This window comes from Zonotrichia leucophrys, chromosome 14, assembly GCF_028769735.1.
Source record: "Zonotrichia leucophrys gambelii isolate GWCS_2022_RI chromosome 14, RI_Zleu_2.0, whole genome shotgun sequence".
In the NCBI taxonomy this organism is placed as follows: domain Eukaryota; kingdom Metazoa; phylum Chordata; class Aves; order Passeriformes; family Passerellidae; genus Zonotrichia; species Zonotrichia leucophrys.
This window is the reverse complement of record NC_088184.1, coordinates 1,931,133-1,955,299: the sequence shown is the minus strand read 5'-3', so window position 1 is coordinate 1,955,299 and position 24,167 is coordinate 1,931,133. Positions and strand designations below refer to the sequence as shown.

Here is a 24,167-nt window from a genome sequence, read left to right as displayed (position 1 = left end):
CCATCCTGCTTGTTTTTCTCTCTTCAGTCCACATTGTTGGTGCTCTTGGGCCTGAGATTTGGATCATTTGTCCTTGGTCCCCAGCTAGAGAAGGAATTGTTGTGTCTCCCTACTCTGTGAAGAGAGCTCACCATCCCCTAATATGAAACCCTGACCCACACACCAAAGTAGCACAAAATCAAGAAAAAATAAAAAGCTAAACCTGAGGTATCAGAACTAAGGCCCATCTGCACCCTGAGTGGTGGCTGCAATTCTGCTCTTTCAGTATCAGTAGGTGCTGAGGAGCAGTGAAGGCTCTGTAGAAAGGCACTAAAGGTGATGGAGGGATTTGAGTGGCTTCCCTGTAAGTGACAACAGAAGCAAAACCTGCTTTCTGTCAAAGAAACTGAGCAGGAGCTGTGTTAGAAGCCTACTGACACAGAGAAAGTGAAAGCAGGGATTATTTCTGTTTCCTGTTTGGGTGGAAAGTGAAACTAGCAGCTGGCATACCCCAAACAAAGCAGCTTCATGGTGAAACTGTGGAACTCTGTCACGAGATATTGCAAATATTAACTTCTGTGGCTTCAGTTGGAGGCTGGAGGTAGTCATGGAAGACAAATCTCTGAGGCTGTGTCAGATTTTTCAGACTCCACCTTTCTTGGGAAGCCTTTGTCATGGGGGCTGTGATCTGTGCCTGCCATGGCATTTGGTCCCTGGGAAGAGGTGCTGCCCTGAGTGAGCATTTTGGGGACATCACCACAAGTGTCACAGGCCAGGAGAAGCCTCTGTGATGTTCAGTGTAATAGAGATGTGCCAAGCTTACATCAAGGATGCTCAGCCTTGTGGGGAGATATAATTTTATAATAAATTCCTAAAATACACCTCATGGCCTTGCATTTCCTGAAATACCATGAGGGCCCTGCCTGGTGAGGCCAGAGGGGCTGTGTGAGGCTAATTCCCAAACAGAAATCACCAATGCCTGTCAGCTAAATAACCCACTGAATCCCAGGGTGTGCTGAGGTGGAAGGGATCCACAAGGATGCTCAGAGTCCTGGCCCTGCCCTGGGCTGGGCAGCTGGGGGTTCATGCTGACACCCCTCTGTGGTATTCACAGGCTCTCTGAACAGAGAAGCTGTGAGAGAAGCAGAGAAAAGAATGATCAAAACAATTCTCTCATTTGCTGCTCCTGTGTTTTTAAATATGTGGAATGTGTTGAAGATCATTTACCTGAAGGGATTGCTCGGTTGGATTCTGGTGATGGTGTTTTGTTTCATGACCAGTTAGATCCACATCTGTGTGTTGGGACTGTTGGCAGACAGCCACGAGTTTTTCAGTAGTTAGAAGTAAGTATGATGTAGTGTAGTTGTAGTATAATATAATGTAATATAATATCACAGAATCACAGAATGATGAGGTTGGAAGGGCCCTCTGAGATCATCGAGTCCAACCTGTGCCCTCACACCTCAACCAGACTGTAGCACCAAGTGCCATGGCCAGTCTTTTTTAAACACATCCAGAGATGGGGATTCTACCACCTCCCTGGGAAGAGCATTCCAGTGCTTTATTATTCTTTTGCTGAAAAATTTCTTCCTAATATCCACCTGTACCTCCCCTGAGGTAGCTGGAGACTGTGTGCTCTGGTTCTGTCAGAGACCAACCCCAGCTGTGTGCAGCCTCCCTTCAGGAAGGTGCAGAGAGCAATAAGGTCACCCCTGAGCCTCCTTTTCTCCAGGCTGAACAGCCCCAGCTCCTTCAAACGTTCCTCACAGGGTTTGTGTTCCCAGCCCCTCACCAGCCTTGTTGCCTCCTCTGGATGTGCTCAAGCATCTCAACGATGTTCTAAATTGAGGGGCCCAGAACTGGACACAGTATTCAAGATGAGGTGTCACCAGTGCTGAGTTCAGGGGCAGAATGAGCTCCCTGCTCCTGCTGGCCACACCATTCCTCATGCAGGCCAGGAGCCACTGGCCTTCTTGGCGACCAAGGCACATTGCTGGCTCATATTCAACCGGCTGTCAACCAGCACCCCCAGGTCCCTTTCCACCTGAACACTGTCCAGCCACACTGTCCCCAGCTTGTCGAGCATTCAGCATTCCAAAGCCTTAGAGTCAGATCTCAATAATCTCCTGCCTCAGGGATTGCCTGCTTTTACTGTGCCCCTACTTTTACTGTACCTCTCTCCCCCAGGTGACCTCTTGAGTAGCCTCTTGCAGAGCCCCAGCGCGGCCAAACTGCTGAACCAGCCCATCCCCATCCTGGACACAGACAGTGAATACATCTGCTCCCTGGCTCTGGAGTGCCTGGCTCACCTCTTCAGCTGGATCCCTCTGTCCACGAGCATCACCCCGTCCCTGCTGACCACCATCTTCCACTTTGCGCGCTTCGGCTGCGACACGCGCGCGCGCAAGATGTCCTCGGTGAACGGCAGCAGCCCCAGCGCGCTGCTGGGCCAGGAGCGGGGCCGCCTGGGCGTGCTGGCCATGGCCTGCATCAACGAGCTCATGTCCAAGAACTGTGTGCCCATGGAGTTTGAGGAGTACCTGCTGCGCATGTTCCAGCAGACCTTCTACCTCCTGCAGAAGATCACGCGGGAGAACAACGCGCACACGGTGAAGAGCCGCCTGGAGGAGCTGGATGAGAGGTAGGGCTGCCTCAGGGCACTGTGCTGCCTCTGAAGGGCTGGGGGGTTGGTTTGGGGTGCTGCATGCTGTGTCTGATGGCTTTTCTTTCAGAGCACTGAGCCAGGGCAGCCAGGCAGAGAGGTGGGTGTGCCCAGGTAAGGGCTGGGTGCTGAGGGAGCTGCTGGCCCGGGTTGGTGTCCCCTGCTGGCCCTTCCCTCCCCTGTCCCCATACCAGAGCTGAAGCTGTTGTCACAGAGCACAGAAGAGGCTCAGTGAGGTAAAGGCACTGCAGTGTCCCCTGTGTCCCCTCTGGGATCTGCCACTCTGCTCAAAGTGGGGACACATCCTGTGAGTCATGACCTGGGAGAAGACAGCAGAAGCTTCCTACCTTTCACAGACCATGGTCATTTCTGATTCTTCTTTATTTTTGCTTTTTAAATTTATTTTTAAACAGCACCAAACACAGCTTGGGGAGCTCTGTTCAGCGATGAATGGCTCCACCATCCCCTTGTATGAAACCCTGACCCACACACCAAAGCAGCACAATATAAAAAATAAAAAAAAAAAATAAAAAGCTAAAACCTGAGGTTTAGAACTAAGAACTAGAACTGCAACTTAGAACTAAGGCTTATCTGCATCCTGAGTGGTGGCTGCAGTTCTGCTCTCCACAAGCTTGGCTGGGTGGGAAGGGAAGCAGCAGCACCTTGGGAAGCTGTGTATTCCTTTTCCAGGGTGTTGCTGCCACCTTTTGTTCCCTGGGACAGCTCCACTCTCTTATGTCAGCTATTCCTTCTTGTAGGGACAAAGTGAGACTCCTCCTGCTGTTGTGTTGAGAGGCTGAGCCTGGGTGTTGGCAGGGTGGTGCCTTGGTGCTGCCCTTGTCACAGGGCTGCTGGCAGTGACAGAGAGGTTGTAACTGTGTGAAAGTGCTGAGTATCCTACTATGGGTACACAAGGGTGAGAATAAATTTCCACTCAGAAGAAAAAAAACATTTAGGAAAAAAGCTGTGGGTTCATTTTTAGAGAGGACTTGCACATTTCTGCTGCAGAATTCTCCTTTTCAGTATCCTTAGATATAGGCATAACTTTGGGGTGGTAAATCCAGACTCACAGGGAATTCTGCTGCTCATTTTCTGCTAGCTCTGACTTGTGTCACTGTGCCTAGAAATGAGACATGTGGGGATGGGACACCTTTGCCTGCAAGGAACAGAGAGCCAGGAGTTCCCTTCTGGATTTGAGAAAAGCTCTCCTGGACACCCACAATCCCCTCTTTAGCTGTTCTTTCTTTTAGGGACACTACAAGCAGCCTTTGGTGCCAGCCTTCAGTGAGGGTGTGGAGCTGTGCTGGCCTGGGCAGAGGGGGTGCTGCCATTCCTCAGACCTGTTACCCACAGGGACTGCTGGGGTCTGGGGCTGGGAGAATCCTTTATTCATTGCTGAGGTCTGAAATGGGGATGGAACCAAGAGGTTCTGGAGACTGGGAAAGTCCAGCTGCCTTCAGGGGGAGTGGAGCTTTCTTTTCTCCTTGTCTTCTATGTGGAAAAGGCCATGAGGATTTTTCTGTTGTCACTTAAGGGCACAGGTGTACTTTTTGTGTCCAGAATTGAAGGACTCAGTGCATGGAAGTGTCATCCTGGCTTGGACTAACAAAATCCTGAAGGAAAGGGGCACTGAAGAATCCCCCTTCAGTAGAGGGGTGTGCCCAGAACCTGCAGGCCCTGGAGTCCTTCCTTGCCTTCCTCTTGTGCTGCTGGTTATTTTTGTTCTGTTAAAAATCAGTCTGAACACTTTGGACAGTCCAGGGAAAAGTTCAGGTTGCCTTTTGCTTCATTTGTGTTTGGCTTTGAAGATCCCAAAAGATGGAAGTGGCTGGTAAGGATCCAAGGGCCAAGGAAGAGTTTCACTGGTCTCAGGTCAGAGCCTGTTTAGAAAATAAAAATTAAAAGGATGGAGATGTTTGAGTTTCTTTTTTTAAATTCTTTTTTCCCCCCTGGCTTTGATTTTTGAAGTGTTTGATCTGTGCTCAGGTGTGCTCAGTGATCTCCTGTGATGTAGGCAGTGCCAAATAAAGAAGGAACTTCATCTTTTTTGCATGTTCAAAGCAGTGTGTGCTTTTGAAGGCTCACAACAGCCCCCAGTGCTGCAGCTCTGTCATCTGGCAGTGCTGCTGCTTGTGAGGGAGTTCTTGTTAAAAAGAGTGGGGATTCCCAAAAAAAACCCCAAATCCCCAGAGTTTGCAGCAGTGCAGAGCAGGCAGTAGAGTAAAACCAGGCTGCTCATGCCTGTCTGAAACTGTGCTGAGCCCAACTTTATATTTAAAGTACAAACTTGAAGGAGTTTGATGCATTTCAGAGCTCTGGGCATGAGGGAGGGCTGGCAGTGCCTGTGTGTGGTGCTGCCATCCCTGCTGGGGCTGTGGAGTGTTTAACCCTTGCTGCACAGATGGATCTGAAGGTGGAGTTCCTGCTGTGCAGGGTGTGTTTGTTCCACAATAAAATCTCACCCCACTGGGACTTTGCTGTTTTCCCCCAAGAGCTCTCCCTGCTGCACTGAGGTGGTGCCATTGCTGCAGTCCCTGAAGATTTGGTGGCAGATTCCTTTTGGGAACTGCACTTTGCACATTCCCTGAGGAGCCCCATGCTTTACAGGAAGATTTCTCTTCCATTTCCCAGTTCAGGCCCAGCTCAGAAACACTTGGATGGCTGATCTCCACTGCAGGAGGAATTTTTCTTTCCAGCTTTCAGCTCCCTGGCTCTCCCACCCCCTCCTCTAAATGTAACCCCTCTGTTGCTGATTCCTGCATTAACTTTCTGCTTCCAGCTGAATTCCTCAGGGCTACAGTTCATTTCACCAATCCTGTCTCCATCACTACAATGACCTTTGCTAGCAAATTATTTCTGCAGGGTGGAGGGGGTTGTGTTCATTGGCAGGCCTGGTTGAACTCAATATTTATCTGAATATTAAAGTTGCTTTTGACTAGATTATCTTTTCTGCTGTTTCAGGTGTTAATGGAGTGAAGGGTTGCCCATCCTGTAGGTAATTGTTGCAGGGCTTTATATTTAATTGTTCTAATGATGGTTAATTGTAACTTTGCTTGGAATGAGAAGATTTTGAGTGGCTTTTACCACTATTTCAATGAAACTGCTTTCCCTTGGGGCACCTTGGCTGTTTTTTCTCAGTGTTTTCTCCTTTCCCTTGCAGCTACATTGAGAAGTTCACAGATTTCCTCCGGCTCTTTGTGAGCGTCCACCTGCGAAGGATCGAGTCCTACTCCCAGTTCCCTGTGGTTGAATTCCTGGCCCTGCTGTTCAAATACACTTTTCATCAGGTACAGCCCCACATCCTCATTTTCCCCAATCTGTTCTGTTATCCAGGGCCAGCTTTTTTGTCCCAGTAAACCCAAAAAAAAGAGAATTTAACTGGTCTTACTGGCACTCCCCAGTGGTGCTGGGGATTTGGAGATGGCTTCATGTGCTCTTGGATTTAGAGGTCACAGGTTGCAACAGCAACTGTCTGATGTTTAACTTTGCTTCTGCTTTAATTTTTTTCTAGTCTTTGCAATGGACAATGTGTGGAAAAGTCTCTCAGACTTGCTTGGTTTGTGTTTGGGGATTTTATGCCTTATCCTCAATCTGTGGCTTTCTTGTAGCTTTTAGTTTTTGTATTAAAGCCCCCAAGCCTTGTGGCTTTAGGTTGGCTTTACCTTGCTGTAGAAGCTGTCAGTGCAGCTCAGCCCCATTTATACAGGAACAATGACAAGGAAACAGCTTCATAATATCAGTAATAAACACAGAATCATGGAATTATTTGGGTTGGAAGGGACCCCAAAGCTCATCCAGTGCCACCCCTGCCATGGCAGGGACACCTCCCACTGTCCCAGGTGCTCCCAGCCCTGCCCAGCCTGGCCTTGGGCACTGCCAGGGATCCAGGGTGGGCACCCTGTGCCAGGGCCTGCCCACCCTCCCAGGGAACAATTCCCAATTCCCAATATCCCATCCATCCCTGCCCTCTGGCAGTGGGAGCCATTCCCTGTGTCCTGTCCCTCCATCCCTTGTCCCCAGTCCCTCTGCAGCTCTCCTGGAGCCCCTTCAGGCCCTGGAAAGCTGGAAAGTGGTGTAGCCAGCCATGAGATGGGTCAGCACTGAGACCAGCCTTGTAATTCCTGGTTCCTGCCCTTGTACAAAAGCTCTTGTTCATCTTTGGACAGCTCTGAATCTCTCCAGTGACATCCTAGAACTGTTCCAGTAAGGCAAAAAGCTCTTCCCATGGATTGAAGTTGATGATAACTCCTGTTTTCACTGTGAAATCCATCTTGCCATAGCTTGTGGCACTCATTGGGAATTTTGGTGTCTTTCAGCCTACACATGAAGGTTACTTTTCTTGCTTGGACATCTGGACACTCTTCTTGGATTATCTGACCAGCAAAATCAAAAGTCGCCTGGCAGACAAGGAAGCAGTGCTCAACAGGTGAGGGCTGGGGCTGCCAGGGTGGCACAGCTGGAATCATGGCATGGGTTGGGGTGAGGAACCTTAAAAATCATCCCATTGCACCTCTGCCATGGCAGGGACACCTCCCACTGTCCCAGGCTGCTCCAAACCCCATCCAGCCTGGCCTTGGGCACTGCCAGGGATCCAGGGGCTTCTCTGGGCACCCTGTGCCAGGGCCTGCCCACCCTGCCAGGGAAGGATTTTTTCCTGCAGCAGCAAAGAGACTTTGTGGTCACCATGGAAGAGCTGTGAGAAATAAGCTACTGCTTAGAGCAGCCTCCTGTGTGGTTGAGTCCTTTCTTTTTCTAAAAGAAAATCATGAAGTATAAAAAGCATAAACCTCAGTGTTTCACACTCATTCACAAGAACTCAGGCTGAGCAGGTTTGGGTAGACAAACTGGCACTAACATGTTTTGTGTGCACCTTGCAGGCAGAGGAAGGAGACTTTGTAATCTAAAATAGAACTGGAGCACATTTTAGCACAAATTAGAGGAGGAAACAACACACGTTGCTTACTTAGTGTTCACACAGCTCATACAACTAATTAATGAATTAGGAAACAAATTTTATTTAATTAGGATTTAAAATTTCCTCTTTAAAAAGAGGATGTGTTTCTGAGAAATACAGATGAGACTGGAAGTCAAAAGTTGCACTTGCTTACCACTGTGTGTATTAGCTACAACAGTGGTTGGCAGCTCTTCCTTGGCAGATGCTGACCCTGAAAGGGGTGGGTTTTGTTTGAGAAGAGTCTCTTTGCTGCCACTTTAAAAATCTGGTGAATATCCTGGTGAGTTGTTTGGGTTTTTGAGGTCCATGGTTTGTGCCATGTTTAGTTCTGCTGAGTGTAGAAGGAATATTCTTTCCCTTGAGCACCCTGAATAGCAGCAGTTGTTTTGTAAAGCCAGCCTGGCATCATAACCACAAGGAAAAGTGGAACTACTGTAGAGCAGAGCTCCTCCTTTCAACATGGGAACTGTGGGGTTTGAATTTCTCAAGAAGTAGATTTTGGGTTGGAACTTCATGATTTGCTCCTAACGTGCACGTGGTGTGTGCTGTCTTGGTGTCACCCAGCTTGTGATGGAGCAAATTGTAACAAAAAGCTGTCCCTGGGTCTGTCAGACTCCAAAACCCTAAATAAAGCTTGGGAGTGCTTGGGGCTGTGCTGTTTGTCCCCAGTGGCAGCTCTGACATCTCCACATCCCTGCACACCCTGAGCCGTGGGAACCCTGAGCTGGGCAGCCTGGGAGTGGTGACACCACAGGGCCACTGAGGACATTTCCTGTTCTGTGCTTCAGAAACTCTGCATTTTGTACACAGTGCCACTTTCACCACTGCAGAAGTTGCCAAATGCAAGGTTACACCACCTTGCCCAGAGCTTGCAGCTGCCTGGCTGGTGGCACAGCTGACTGTCACATCTGACACTTGGCTTGCGTCATGCTCTGCGTCTGTTACTCCTTTTTGATGCCTGTTTTTCCAACCTGATTTTCCCTATTAAAAAAACAGGATTTTTTAATGAGACCCCAGCTGTTTTGTGAAGGAGATTTTTTTCAAGGAAAAATCAGATTAACCCTGCTTGAAATCCCTGAAGTTTTGGTGTTGTGGTTGGGTGCTCTGCTGGGTGTGCAGCTCGGCATTATTTCTGTTGGCTCTCTGCTGTGCTCTGTCCCTGGCTCCCAAAGGTGCAGGGACATTTCAGTGACATGTTACAGTGCAAGCAGAAAAGGGGCTGCCTTTGTTTCAGGGGAGAAGGGCCTGAATTTCAGTGTGGGGGAGGAGACAGCAGCACAGACATCTCAGGGGTCTCTGAGGTCAGGATGACCCCGAGATGTGTTAGAAAATCTCTTTTTCCCAGCCTGGCAACCAAAGAAGGAGTCAGGATTGTTCTGTTCTGGTTCTCAAGGTTGTTTATTCTCTGTTATCTATAACATTCATTCCCTGGCCTCCTGAGGTCTATTCAGCAGATTGGTCTGTGGCACACTGACCACCCTCAGGGCAGTGTTATCTTTTTATACTGAAAACTACCTGTACATTATTTACAATCATTTTCCAATACCTATCACCTATGTTAGACAGTGTGTTCCTGCTCTAAACCAATCCAAAAGTGCCACCATCACCCAGAAGATGGAGGCTAAGAAGAAGCAGAGAGGACAAGGCACACCCAAATCCCTCCATCTTGGGACCCCAAGCTCCCATTCTAAAAGCTCCAAAATTCTGCTTTTCACCCTGTGACAAACTAACTATCATTCTGCTTAAACTTTTGTGGCTTGTAAATCCTCATATAAGGTTGGTTAATTTTTTCCATGGGTTAAAATCCAAGGCACTGGGGTGTTGGGCTCTGTGCCAAGGTCTCTGAGCCCCCTGGCAGGGGTTTGAGCCATCCAGGGCAGTCAGAGGAATTTCCTGGGTTCTGACACAGGCTCAAGGCAGCAACAACTGCTCTGGTTCCTCAGTTCCTCATTCAGTGCCCAGAGCAGAGCAGCAGAGGCTGCTGAGGACAGCCCAGGCTGCAAGAGGCTCTTGGTGCCTCCTGCTTGTGGACACCTGGTGTTGTTCCTGGCAAGCTGCTCCTGCTTTTCCTGTTTTGAACTCTGGGGCCGTTTCTGTTGCTGACAATCCTCCCTTCCCCTTCCAGAGGGATATTGGGTATTGCCAAGGCTGTTTCCTTACAGCTACCTTGTGACCTGAAATGAGCTGATCCCTTGAATCCCAGGCTCTGCTTGCTGTAACTGCTCTGTTTTAGATTTCCCTTGCTGGAAAGGTTTTACCCAACCCTGTGTGTCTCTCCCTGGTGGCTGCAGGTACGAAGATGCCTTGGTTCTGTTGCTGACAGAGGTGCTGAACCGGATCCAGTTCAGGTATAACCAGGCCCAGCTGGAGGAGCTGGATGACGAGACCCTGGATGATGATGTAAGCTGGACAGGACAGGGCCACCTGCACTGCTGCCACCTGCAGTGGCTTTTCCAGAGCTTGCACTTGGGAATATGGGCTAAACGTGACAGCACTCACAGGGGTCTGAGGATGAGGGGAGAGACGAGGATCTGACTCCATGTTTCAGAAGGCTGATTTATTATTTTATGATATATATTATATTAAAACTATACTAAAAGAATAGAAGAAAGGATTTCATCAGAAGGCTGGCTAAGAATAGAAAAAGAAATAATGAATAACAGAGTCCAAGCCAGCTGGCTGTGATTGGCCATTAATTAGAAACAACCACACGAGACCAATCCCAGATCCACCTGTTGCATTCCACAGCAGCAGATAATCAATGTTTACATTTTGTTCCTGAGGCTTCTCAGCTTCTCAGATTTTAGGAAAGGATTTTTCATAAAAGATATCTATGACAATGGGGTTTGAGCTGTAAAACAGCTTCAGATGCTTTTCACCCACAGTCACACTGGAGATGTAACCTTTGGCTGTAACTTGGTTCTTATTAGGGGAAGAATTTAGATCCTTGTGTTCTGATTGCCAGAGGTGTTAGATGTCCATGTCTAGACAACCTTGGAATTTAAAGTGTTTAATTAGTTTGGAATTAATTTGCTGGTCACTTGGGAATTTAAATGCTAAAATATCTCTGAAGCAAAAGCTTGAAGCTGTGTCTTGTTGGTGCTTGTGTTTAAGCTTATTTCTCCTAAGTTGATACTGATAAAAATCACCTTGAAGCTGATAAATGTCAAAGTGGAGTGGTGGCCAAAGTGGGGAGGGCCAGAGCCCTGGAAGGGCAGGTCAGCTGTCACATGAGGATAGGTGAAGCAGCAGAGGGAATTTTATCACAAATGGCATCAGACAGAATTTTAAATTCTGGAGTGTTGAAGGCTGCTCACATCACAGCCTCTGAGCTTGATAGCAGCACCATTTCATAAGCAAAATAAATTATTTTCTGGATTCATTTGACACTTGTGTCATCTGGATAATTAGCTGCCATACCCCTGTAAAGACCATATTGGTGTTTGGATGCCTTTCCATGGTGATAATCATGTCACAAATAAGGGTATAAATTATCCAGAGCAGTCCTGATGAAGTTGTCCTTATGCTTCCAAAACAGCATGGCAAATAATGATACTTGCAAAACTTCAAGCTTTTGGTATAAAACTTGAAAAGGGTTTTAGTTCATTATTTAAGGACAAAATGAAGTCAGGACAGGGTGCTGTTCATTCTGTTGTTTATGTTGCTGTGTGTGTTTGTTGTTCCATTTTTCCCTTCTCATATTAATAGCAGGTTTGGGCTATGATGGTAACAGGCAGCTTCTTTCTCAGTCATCTGTGTAGCTGAGCATGGAAAGAGTCTTTTACTGTTAAAATAATTGTTTAATTCACCTTTAAATTTCTTGCCACTCTTTCCTCTCCCTTCTCCTGCACTGTCCCCCCAGAATTTTATCAATTCTGCATGAAAACAGAACAAATTCTATATGAAAATAAGTTCCAGTGGAGTGTGCAAGTTACAATTCTCTAAGATCCTGTTTGTGGAGGGGGTTTCTCCCTGCTGTCCCTCCCTTCCCAGGGGAACACAGAGCTTTGGGGACCCAGGGAAGGGCAGGCAGTGCTCACCCCATGTCCTTCTGTCTGCAGCAGCAAACGGAGTGGCAGCGGTACTTGCGCCAGAGCTTGGAGGTGGTGGCCAAAGTCATGGAGCTCCTGCCAACTCACGCCTTCTCCACACTCGTAAGTCCTGCCCCTGGCCAGAGTGCCACGTGGAATCAGCACCAACTGCTGCAGATTTTTTTTTGACAGATGTCTCAGTGCCAAAAAAAAAAAAAAGATAGGGAAATTTGGGGTTGGATGCAAAACTTGCATCCAAAACTTGGCAAACGTTGCAATGAGAGATTAGAAATTGAAGAGAAAGAATTGTTTCTTTGGCTTTGTTGCATTTCCTGGTGTGTTTTGAAGAGAGTGGTTCAGTGTCTAAGTCCAGCTCGGAGGACACAGAAATTCCCACCTCTGGAAGTGTAAACATTTGGCAGCAACCCCTCTGGGCTGTTTGTCTTGGCCTTTATCTCAGAGGCAGGGCTGTGAATTGGGCAGATAAGTGTCATTGTTAGGGCTTTAAAGAGAGTGGAATCTTTATTTTAATTAAAGGCTAGATAAAATGCTGGAGAGAGGCCTTGGACTATTGGGAAGCAGATCTGATCTGGATAAGTGCTTCTCTTCAGCTGCTGTCACCACCTTTGGTGGTGTAAAAGTTGTCTGGGCTTGTAGCATCCTATTAACAATTTTGAGGAGGAGATCTTGAGGATAGAAGTGTGGCCCAGAATTCAGAGCAGTCCAGGTGAGGTTTTGCTAGGCGAGGAGAAAGGGAAATAACAGCAGTGAGATCTCAGCAAGTGCATTAATCCTGCTGGGAACACTGCACAGCTCGACCTCAGAACTGTATTCCCAAGGAGCAGAGAAAACTGGGCTGCTGCAGAGGCAGGAGATGCCTGACCTGAAGTGCCTTTGCAGTTGCTGTTTTTCTTGAGGCAGGGAAGCAAAGCCTGTCACTAGCAGGAGGGAACAAAGAGAGGCTGCTGTGCAGCCCTGCTGTGAGTCACCGAGGAGCAGAGCAGTGTTCAGGGAGCAGATGGATCAGATGGAGCCCAGCATGTGGCTTCCTTGGAGTAACACATCCACATGAGGAAGGCTCTGTGGTTTTTTTAACTCCCCTCAGGCAGTTATGGAGAGACACTGCACTGGTAATTAGGCACAGCATGTTGGTAGGGAGTGCTTTCCTGAGCCCTGCATTGTTCCTTCTGGGGGCTGGGGGTGTGGGAGCCTCTGCAGCAGTTCCCAGTGGCTGCAGGGCTGGTGGGTGCAGTGGTTAGTTCAGGGAGTTTGGCAGTAGCAAATAATGAAAGCAGTGGACAGCAGCTGCCATGACTCCATCCCATGCTGGGCAAGGAAAGGCTGCAGCTCCTTCTGCTGATGGGCAAGAGAACTTCCACAGAACCAACCTCCAATTTCAGCCATTTTCCCCAACAGAAATTAAATAGGGCTGTGCCAGGCTGAAGGGGTTGAGAAAGATGGTTTAGCTGAAGTATGAGCAGGACCTGGCATGTTTGCTGTCACTGCTGAGTGATGGAGCTGGGCTGACACTCTGCTCCCACACCAGGGTGCATGAGGACTGTGGTGTTTATTCCTTTGGCTGTTTTCCCCATGGAATTTCACTGCTGCAGCCTGCAGCTTGCTGGCAGCTTGCTGCACTGCTTCCTTCTGTACCCTGGTAGAGGCACTGAACTCAACTTTCTGGTTGCATAATATTTTGGGAGCTTTTTAAGGCTCACCTTTTGAGAAGGTGACACTTGCAGGTGAGGTGGGTGAGCACAGACCTCCTGCACCTCAGACTCTGCCACTCCTGTGCTCCTTGGCCTGGGTTGTGCCTCCAGCTGTGTGTTCCTGCTGTGTGCCCTCACTTGCACTGTCAGACCATTATCTTGTCAGGCTGATTGCTGGGGTTAGAGGCAAAGGAGAGCTGCCACAGGGAAGGGCCTGCAGGGGAGTGATCTGTGTTTTCCTGACAGCTGTCAGGACCTGGGGAGTTGTGGGATGCAGGATCAGCCCAGAGCCCACCCTGCCCTTCTCCCAAATGTCTGTGTGAAGGCACTGGGGAGAAATGAGAGCACTCTGCTCTGGCAGAGCAGTCAGTCATTGGGTGTTACTGCCTGCCAAGCCCCAGATCACAATCAGTTCTTCTCTTTTCCAGTTTCCCGTTCTGCAGGATAACCTGGAAGTGTATCTGGGGCTCCAGCAGTTCGTGGTAACATCAGGAACAGGTAATAACCACCCTCTAACACTGTGCTCCTCCCTCTTTCATCACTGCAAAACCACTCCAGACCTGCTTTGGTGGTGTTTTTTCTGTATTCACTTGATCCAAACCTGTGTGGTGCCTCATGGCTTAGTGTTAAACTCCAGCAGCGGACAGAAATCTCATAATATGATTTATTTTTATTGTTTTGTATTTGAAATGAAGATACCAGAGGTGTTAAGAGCAGGTGTGCAGCACCAAATGCTACAGCTCCTTCCTGAGAAACAAGGGAAGCAGCAGTGGTGAGATCTACCTGAGGGCAGGCTGTAGTTTAAGGAAATACTGAAATTCCCTGGTGTGACCAGGAAAGGAATCTGTCACATCTCCAATACTGCTGGACATGGCAGAATGGTGACTGTTGTATAGCCAATTCTAGAAAAAATATTCCCAGTTTTAGGATGATTTCAGCCCTAGGATAAGCAATGTGTGGGGGTTTAGTGCTGTGTTAGAAGCTGTCCTGGGGGCTGGATCAGCAGCAGCTCAGTGCAGCTCTGGATTGAGCCCTGGGTGGTGGCACAGAGTCCCAGAATGGGTCTGGAAGGGACAACAACTTCCCTGCTCATCCCAGAGCACGTGGCACAGGATTGTGTGTTTGCATTGATGGCACAACATGGAGAGGTTGCTGCTGAAAGCTTGATCTGAGATTAGATACAGTCAGTGGAAAGAAAATCTGATTTTCTTCAGAAGATGGTGTTGGAGAACATGAGAACATACTTGTTTTTTAGTAGAAGTTCTGCAATGTTTGAGCCCAGGTATCCACACCTGAGCAGCAGCAGGAGGATTGTGTGGGATTGGAAAACCTCATTAGCAGATTGTTTCTTGTACCTGAGAAACATGGAAGTGCACAACACACCTCACACCGGAAGTGAGCTCACAAATTCTCTGTCCCAAATCTGCTGCTGGATCACTGGAACTGCAGCCAGCAGAGGGAGTGTGGAAATCACCTTCTCCATGTAGAAAACCACCTTCTTCATATGGAAAACCACCTTCTCCATGTGGAAAACCACCTTCTCCATGAGAAAACCACCTTCTCCATATGGAAAACCAACTTCTCCATGAGAAAACCACCTTCTCCATGTGGAAAACCACCTTCTCCACATGGAAAACCACCTTCTCCATGTGGAAAACCACCTTCTCCACATGGAAAACCACCTTCTCCATGTGGAAAACCACCTTCTCCATGTGGAAAACACCTTCTCCATGTGGAAAACACCTTCTCCATGTGGAAAACCGCCTTCTCCATATGGAAAACCGCCTTCTCCATGTGGAAAACCACCTTCTCCATATGGAAAACCACCTTCTCCATTGAGAAAACCACCTTCTCCATGTGGAAAACCCCTTCTCCAGTGGAAAACACCTTCTCCATGTGGAAAACCGCCTTCTCCATATGGAAAACCGCCTTCTCCATGTGGAAAACCACCTTCTCCATATGGAAAACCACCTTCTCCACGTGGAAAACCAACTTCTCCATGAGAAAACCATCTTCTCCATGAGAAAACCACCTTCTCCATGTGGAAAACCACCTTACCACCTCCACGTGGAAAACCAACTTCTTCATGTGGAAAACCACCTTCTCCATGTGGAAAACCACCTTCTCCATATGGAAAACCACCTTACCACCTCCACGTGGAAAATCACTTTCTCCCATGTGGAAAACCATCTTCTCCACCTGGAAAACCACCTTCTCCAGAGCTGGGAATGCTCCTGGTGGCAGCAGGAAACAGAAAGGCTCCTGTTTGTGGAGGCATTAACTCCATAGAGAAGGAAATAAGGGTGTAAAAGGCTGAAATAGTCATTTACATCTTTATCAACCCTTGAGGTGTTGTCAGAAGAGCTGAGCTTCCTTTCCAAGCTCGAGTGCTGCAGTGCCTGAGCCAGTGCTGCCATCTGACCTGTGGCCCAGAGCTAGTTTCACAATGGAATTAGAACAACCTTGGCACTTGCTGTCACTTTGTCACCAGGTTTGCCATCCCAGGAGCAGCAGGATCAATCCCAGAGCCGTGGCGCTCTCCCCTTGCGCGAGCAGCGATTTCCAGCTCTGGGGGCAGCCCTTAGAGAAACTCAGCTGTGTGGCTGTGTGGCTGACGGGCTGTGGTGTCCCTGCAGGTCACAGGCTGAACATCACAGCAGAGAACGACTGCAGGAGGCTGCACTGCTCGCTGAGGGACCTGAGCTCGCTGCTGCAGGCCGTGGGCCGCCTGGCCGAGTACTTCACCGGGGACGTGTTCGCCGCCAGGTTCAACGACGCGCTCACCGTGGTGGAGAGGTGGGTGCAGCTGTGCCTGCAAGGGAGGGCACCAGGAGCAGGCTAAGAAGGGTTTATTACTTAGAGAACAGCATCTCAAAGCTATGAGGTTTATAAGGCAGCAAGCAGTTGGCCATAGTCTAAGATGGCCCCAAGTTCTTTGTGATAAACTCTAGAAAGTTTATAAATTTCTAATCCAATGAACAGTCACCTATCTCAGTTTGGAAAGCCAGGTGTCTGCTAAGGAAGGCAGGAGCCTCCCCTGAAATGGAGAATGTAAACCCTCCCCATCCCTCTGAATTGCTGTAAATTTTAAATTAAAGGGCTCTCAGGTAAAAAATATGGGAGCAGGAAATAACAGTTCTTTAATAGGGAAGAAAATAAAAGGATAAAATAAACAATGCAGTACACTAGAACAACACTGACAGAGTCAGAACCCAACCTGACACCCTGTGGGTCAGGGTGTTGGTGGCAGTCCCATTGGAATTGTGGCTCAGCCCTCCTGCAGTGTCAGGGGTGGTTCTGCTGGAGCAGGATCCTGTAGAAAGGTGCAGTCTTCCTCTGAAGATCCAGGGGAAGAGGCAGCTGCTGTTCCTCGGGGGAATCCAGTGGAGAAGTCGTGCTGGTGTTCCAGAATCTCCAGGTTATATCTGGGTAGCAATGCTTGGCTCCTCCCTCTGGGCTCACATCTCCCAGTTGGATGCTGTAGTTCTTATCAGCCATGCAGTGACATTCAATAGCTGTTATCAGCAATGTCCCCTCCTGAGGGAGGAGTGATTGTGGAAGAGATGAGAAAAACTGTTCACTTGGCAAAAGACAACTGCCATACAGTTGGTAATAGAATACATCTTGCCTTGCAACCTGGAACATCATCACAGAGTGTATTTGGCTTTTCTGATCTGTCACCTTTACTTCTTTCTACTGCAGTGTATCCACATTATCAATGTGGATACTTTTGCCCAGTAAGGTCTGAATACATGTAGTCTCATATGTTGTGGTGTTGTGGGTCTCAGAACGAGGTGAGAGATGAGAATTTGACTCCATGTTCTCAGAAGGCTGATTTATTATTTTATGATATGATATGATATGATATGATATGATATGATATTAAAAGAGAATGATATACTAAAACTATACTAAAGCAGGAGAAAGGATGCATCAGAAGACTAAAACAAGAATGATAATAAAAACAGGTGACAAACTCAGACTCTAACCCTCACTGACCTGTCACCTTTTGATGTAGTTGGTTTGAGGGGGCTCCCCGGGTTGAACTTTGTGATCTTCAAGGCCTTTTCCAACCTCAGTGTTTCCATGATTCTTCTCTTAAATGAAAAGAGCTGTGACAGCTGAAGGGGCAGATGTTTTATTATCCTCTCCTAGATACTTAATTAGCACATAGTCACAAATGGGAGAATTTCAGGCTTTTACACAGGTTTTGTGTTTTCATTTCTGTGCAGGAGCATCTCACTTGTCCCATTTTACCCCAAACAGTGCAGTAGGCTCTGAATTATTTTAAGCTAAATGGTCAAAATCTCATTTGTGTATTAGCTAAATATCCACTCAGACTGGGGAAGAGCTGCACTAGCTCAGGTGCTGGGGCAGATTTGTACAATCCCTTTGCTGCCATGTGTGTTTGCACCTGCAGGTTGGTGAAGGTGACGTTGTATGGATCCCAAATCAAACTGTACAACATCGAAACCGCCGTTCCCTCCGTGCTGAAACCTGACCTCATCGATGTGTGAGTGGGGCTGCACCCAACTGGGCACTCACAGGGTGGGCAAGGCTTGCAGCTGCTGCTCAGACCCCTCCTTGGCAGATCCTCTGGGAAACAGCCTCCCCAGCCCTTGGCAGCTGCCCAGGAAAGCAGCTTTTTCAGCTGAGGAAAGTCAAAGCTGCTGCCAGCATCATTTTGGATCAGTCTTTGCTCTAATGGAAGCACCCAGGTTGTTTAAGGGAAAACATGTTTGTGCTGAGAAGGAAAAGTGTCCCTTAAATCAGCTCTGAGAGCAAACTGGGATTGTGCCCTGTGCTGGTGGCTGTAAAAGCAGGGTAATTAATGAGGAAATAAGTGTTACAACAGTGGTATTTTAAAGAAATGGATCCACTGTGTAATGTGTAGTTTATTTATAAATGCAGTTGATGGATTTTTTGCTACCAAAGTCAGATCTGTGGCTCAGGTAAAAGAGGTTTTTCCCAGCTGAGGGTTTCAAATCTTTGTCTTCCAAGACAAACATTACTCTTGCAGCTGTGCAAGCCATTTCTGGGACAAACAGCTGCCAGCCAGGCACTGTCATTCAGTGTGAAATCTTGGTGCTGCTGGTCACAGATCACCTCCCTCTGTGACAGATTTGTAGGGACCCTCCCTTGCTGAGGCTGTGCACACAAACCTGTTCCCTGCCAGCTGGAGCTCTGTGAGCAGAATTGAAGGTTTGAACACTTGTTCTGGTTTGTAATTGCACCTTCAGCAGCTCCTTGAAGACCTCCTCTAGATTTCACCATATCACTGTATACCTAATGGGATTTCTCCTATTAATCCCAAGTTAATAGCACTGAAATTGGTGCAGGTGATCTTGTTGTAAAGGTTTTTCTGGTTTACAATAATTGGGGAGGTGTTTTCTGTCAGCAAGGGTTCACCCTTTTCCCTGTCCCTGAAGAAACCTGTGATCCATTTTTTAATGCTTGCCTGAGAAAGCTGCACTGTCCCACATTTGGGGGCCACCTCTCTGAAATTGAGGGACATCCTGACTCAACCCTCACCTGAAAGGATAAATGTGTGACTTCATCAGGGTCTGTGCTTACAGTCAGGTACCAGTTGATGATAACTTGGCTTTATCAGCTCCCACCTTTGCCTTGGTGGGTCCAGAACTAAAACTAAAGCAGAGTAAGGATTTTTTACAAACCCTGCTGCCTGAAACACCTCTCCTGTGTCCTGTTGCACTGCTCACTGTGTCCCCTGGTGTCCCCAGGCACGCCCAGTCCCTGGCAGCCCTGCAGGCCTACGCTCACTGGCTGGCCCAGTTCTACAGCGAGGTGCACCGGCAGAACCCCGAGCAGTTCATCTCCCTGGTGTCCACAGCACTGGAGGCCATCACCCCCCTCATCAGCTCCAAGGTACTGCCCCCCTGGGGCTGGGGGCTGCACTCTGCTCAGCTGGGGTGGGCTGGGAGCTGGGCTGTGTCCCAGAGCCATGGGAAGTGTCCTGACAGCACTGCGGGTCAGGCTAATACAAGCATAAGCAACTTAAAGGCTTTTAAACTCAGTCTAATGATTCTGTGACTTGAAAGCAGGGAAGTGTCTCTTTCTGATTAAGGGGACTCAGCTATGCTGCTCTGGTTGACAAATAAATGATAGAATTGTTTAGGAAAAGCTCTCTAAGATCAAGTCTAAACCATTTCTCCAGTACTGCTAAGGCCACCACTAAAAATGCCACATCCACACAGCTCTTAAATCCCTCCAGGGATGGCGACTCCACACTGCCTTGAGCACCCTTTCCATGAAGAACTTTTCCCAAAATCCAATCTAAACCTTCCCTGGCACATTTCCTCTCATCCTGTCCCTGTTCCCTGGGATCAGAGCCTGCACCCCTCCAGGTCCTGGGGGCTCAGTGAGCTGATCCTGGCTGTGTGTGCTGGTGGGACTGACCACCCCTGTGTGTCTCAGGTGCAGGAGAAGCTGCTGCTGTCTGCGTGCCACCTGCTGGTGTCCCTGGCCACCACGGTGCGCCCGGTGTTCCTGATCAGCATCCCAGCCGTGCAGAAGGTGTTCAACAGGATCACTGACACCTCTGCCCAGCGCCTCCCCGACAAGGTCAGTTCACCCACAGCTGTCCCACATGCAAATGAAGGTGTCCTTGGGAAGATGTGCCTCAGGTGCTGAGGGATTGTCTTGGTTTGGAGACAGGTGTCTGCTAAGGAAGGCAGGAGCCTCCCCTGAAATGGAAAATGTAAACCCTCCCCCTCCAAATTGCTCTAAATTTTAAATTAAGGAGCTCTCAGGCAAAAAATATGGGAGCAGGGAATAGCAGTTCTTTACTAGGGAAGAAAATAAAAAGATAAACAATGCAGTAAACTAAAACAACATTGAGTCAGAACCCAACCTGACACCCTGTGGGTCAGGGTGTTGGTGGCAGTCCCATTGGAATTGTGGCTCAGCCCTCCTGCAGTGTCAGGGCTGGTTCTGCTGGAGCAGGGATCCTGTAGAAAGGTGCAGTCTCTTCCTCTGAAGATCCAGTGGAAGAAGAGGCAGCTGCTGTTCCTCTGGGGAATCCAATGGAGAAGCTGTGCTGGTGTTCCAGAATCTCCAGATTATATCTGGGTAGCAATGCTTGGCTCCTCCCTCTGGGAGCATCTCCCAATGGGATGCTGCAGTTCTTATCAGCCATGCAGTGACATTCAATAGCTGTTATCAGCAGATATCTCCCCAGTTGTGGAAGAGATAAGGAAAACTGCCCACTTAACAGAAGACAACAGCCTTACAGATGGTAAATAGACTTGACAATCCAAGACAGGGATAACCTCAAAAATCAGCAGTCTTCTCTATATTGTGGATATTCACAAATTACAATGATATTGTATGTAATTAATGATCTATTTGGGGAAACAGTACAAGGAAAAAACACAATTGCACCTCTTAGATCTGATTCTTTGCTCATTTGTTGACACCATTCCCAGTTCTGCATCATCTTCACAGTCCAGGCACGTTGATTCTGACCTACACCAAGAGTTTTTTGTGAAACTGGAGTATTTATATTGCAGAAGCAATGTAAATAATATAAATGTATTGTATTTATTGCACTGAAAAGCCACAGTGCTGGGATATGGTTGTGTTGTGTGCTGGCAAGGAAGCACAAAGTGCTGCACAAGTGCAGAAGTTCAGCATGTAAACCAGACAAGGAGTAATGAAAGTAAAATCATCTTTGTTTTTATAAACACCAGTGATTTACTGCTGCAGGGAAGGGCTGACAGAGCTGGGAGCTGCTTCCAGGCCTTAAATCCTGGAGCTTTGCTTCTCTCTGTCTTTGCAGGCTGGTTGTTTTCACTTGGGCTCATGTTCTGCTGTTGAATAGTGAGCACTGCTGTTGTCTTGGACAGCTATAAAATATCACTTCACTCCAGGCTTCTGCTCTAGCAAAAATTAACTTGGGAAAAAAGTTAAAACTTTGTCTCTTTGATTAATGTTGCCCGGAGAAGTTGTGGCTGCCCCATCTCTAGAAGTGTTCAAGGGCAAGCAGGACTTGGAGCAGGCTGGTCTGGTGGCAGGTGTCCCTGCCTGGGACAGGGGGTTGGAAGTTTGTGACCTTTAAGGTCCTTTCAACCCAAACCATTCCATTATTCAATGGTTTTGCTGTCAGTCCAACCCTGCTGCTGTCTGGGCTCTTGTGGGGGGTTTCTGCTCCCACCTCTCATTGTGGGTACAGGAGCTCAGGGTTGATACTCACCTGTGTGGGTGTTTTGGGAGCTGCAATCCATCCTCAGTGTCCGAGCAGCTCTGCAGAGCTCACCCCACACACCAGGGATGCACAAAGCAGGGGTGGAACACCATGAGCTTTACCCTTCCTTCCCACCCAAGCCATTCCACCATTTGTCTTGGTTTGGAAAGACAGGAGTCTGCTAAGGAAGGCAGGAGCCTCCCCTGAAATGGAGAATGTAAACCCCCCCCACCCCTCTGAATTGCTGTAAATTTTAAATTAAGGAGCTCTCAGGCAAAAATATGGGAGCAGGAAATAACAGTTATTTACTAGGGAAGAAAATAAAAATATTAACAATGTAGTGAATTAAAACAACACTGACAGAGTTAACACAACCTGACACCCTGTGGGTCAGGCTGTTGGCAGCAGTCCCATTGGAATTGTGGCTCAGCCCTCCTGCAGTGTCAGGGCTGGTTCTGCTGGAGCAGAGGGATCTGTAGAAAAGGGTGCAGTCTCTTCCTGTGAAGATCCAGTGGAAGAAGCTGCTGTTCCTCTGGAGAAGCTGTGCTGGTGTTCCAGGATCTCCAGAATATATCCGGGTTGGAATGCTTGGCTCCTCCCTCTGGGCTCACATCTCCCAATGGGATGTTATAGTTCTTATCAGCCATGCAGTGACATTCAATAGCTGTTATCAGCAATGTCCTCTTCCCAGGGAGGAGTGATTGTGATCACTCAGAGAGGGCTAAGGCAAACTGCCCACTTGACAAAGGTAATCTGCCACACAGATGGTAACAGAATACATCTTGCCTTGCAATCTGGAGCACCGCTCCTCCCACCCCAAGCATTCAGTGGCTGTGCTTGCTGTCCCTCCCAGGCCCAGGTGCTGGTGTGCAGGGCTCTGTCCAACGTGCTGCTGCTGCCCTGGCCCAACCTGCCCGAGAGCGAGCAGCAGTGGGCCGTGCGCTCCACCAACCACGCCAGCCTCGTGTCCGCCCTCACCCGCGACTACCGGCAGCTCAAGGCCACGGCCAGCCTGCCCCAGAGGAAGGTGCAGCTGGAGGACAGTAAGTACCAGAGTCCTGCTCACTCCTGCTGCACTGGGGAGGCTCATTAAGCTGATTTCACAGTGGTTATTTTGGCTGAGAAGTTGTTTCGCATACGGGGAGGGTGGCGAAGGAGCGGGTTGGGTTTTATTTCTGTTCTTAGAGGCTTTTCTGCTCTGTACAGGGCACTCTCATCCCAGGTCACCTGTAAATTCTTCCATTAGAGTGCTGTCTTCCTGGGATCAGGGTTGGGATAAAAGTTTAAATAGTAAGGATTGCATTGGGAATACTGAACAGCCTCTTGTGTAGTATTAGAAAACTGGCTGGAAGCAGCGTTAACAAAGATCGTGATTGCAAAAAGCGAAGGGGGAAAATAAGAATTTCTTCCTTGGGAAGTACTGGAGAAGGTTTGTTTATATAGGAGGAATGCAAGGAAACTCTTGGCAAGGGTGCAGGGAAACTTCTGTATGTATATATATATATAACTGCTGCTTTGGGCCTGGTTTGCTGTGATTTGGTTTTCTTTTTATTGAGGATCACTTTAGAAATCATTCAGAAATCTGCAGTGTCACACATCATTTGTTTTAATTACTCTGTGTGTGAGCTTAATTTCTCTTCCTCTTACCTGTGAGCAGTTTTGGCACATGCAAGAAGCATCACCCCTCTTGTTTTGCAGCCAAAGTGATCATCCACCAGACACTGAGCGTTCTGGAAGACATTGTGGAAAGTGTCTCTGGAGAATCCACCAAGTCCCGGCAGATCTGTTATCAGTCGCTGCAAGAATCCGTGCAGGTCTCACTAGCCCTCTTCCCAGCTTTCATTCATCAGTCAGGTATAACCTCAGGCCAGGGGTCATGCTGTGAGTAGCTTTCTGAGCTCCTGGTGGCACCCAGAGCAGCAGCAGAGCTGTGGTGTGGCTGTGGAGTGTGTGGGGTTGCTGTGCCTGGGTGTGCTGGGAGAGCTGGGCTGAAGGGACATCCCTGCCAGCCAGGATCCAGGCAGGGTTGTCACAATTTCAAAGAGGAGCTGGTCCTGAGCACAAAAAAAAAAGCTTTAAAATACTCTGGCTGTACTTACCATTAAGAGGAATAGTTGTCAACAGATTGGGTCAAATGATGAGGAATTTGGGGGTTTCTTTCCCTGAGACTGTCACTTGGCAGGCTGCTGGCCAGCAGTTTGCATTTTGTGTCACATCTGGTGCTTCCTCCTGTTCCCCTTGGAGCTGGGTGGGATTTTCTCAGTGGTGGGGGTTGAGGGGAGACAAAAGCAGTGAAATGCAGGGGATCCAAGGCAGCAGCAAAGGTGCTGTGACTCCAGGGAGCTGTTGTCTTCAGAACAACCTCATCAATTGCAGTTTATTGGCTATCAAAGGCTGTGTGATGAGAGAGGAGGTGAGCAGCTCCAGCTTGGTCATCCAGTGTTTATTGGGATGGCTGAAGGATCAGCTGGGTGCTGATCAGCTCACTGCAGCACCACGTGCTCACTTCTGAGGATAGAAGGGTCTGCTCAGTTCCTGCCAAAAAAACAAGCTGGATTCTGTCTCCTCCACCCCAGCTCTGTGGGTGTTTTGGATTTCCTGGTGTTTCCTGTTAACCCTGTATGAGCAG

At 48.3% G+C, this 24,167-nt stretch overlaps 1 protein-coding gene across 2 annotated transcripts in view; it reads left to right on the top strand.

Moving 5' to 3' along the window:
- Nucleotides 1-24,167, top strand: part of XPO6 (exportin 6) — a 64,637-nt gene that overhangs the window by 30,680 nt on the left and 9,790 nt on the right. Inside the window, exons 7-18 of one of the 2 annotated variants that reach the window (XM_064725452.1) lie at nt 2,167-2,620; nt 5,802-5,928; nt 6,958-7,067; nt 9,887-9,995; nt 11,660-11,749; nt 13,764-13,833; nt 15,972-16,131; nt 17,756-17,848; nt 19,077-19,221; nt 19,771-19,917; nt 22,392-22,581; nt 23,237-23,392. In XM_064725452.1, coding sequence (XP_064581522.1) covers nt 2,167-2,620; nt 5,802-5,928; nt 6,958-7,067; nt 9,887-9,995; nt 11,660-11,749; nt 13,764-13,833; nt 15,972-16,131; nt 17,756-17,848; nt 19,077-19,221; nt 19,771-19,917; nt 22,392-22,581; nt 23,237-23,392 — 1,851 coding nt within the window. Of the gene's footprint in view, nt 1-2,166; nt 2,621-5,801; nt 5,929-6,957; nt 7,068-9,886; nt 9,996-11,656; nt 11,750-13,763; nt 13,834-15,971; nt 16,132-17,755; nt 17,849-19,076; nt 19,222-19,770; nt 19,918-22,391; nt 22,582-23,236; nt 23,393-24,167 lie in introns of both variants that reach the window. The other variant, XM_064725450.1, reaches the window with a different exon arrangement.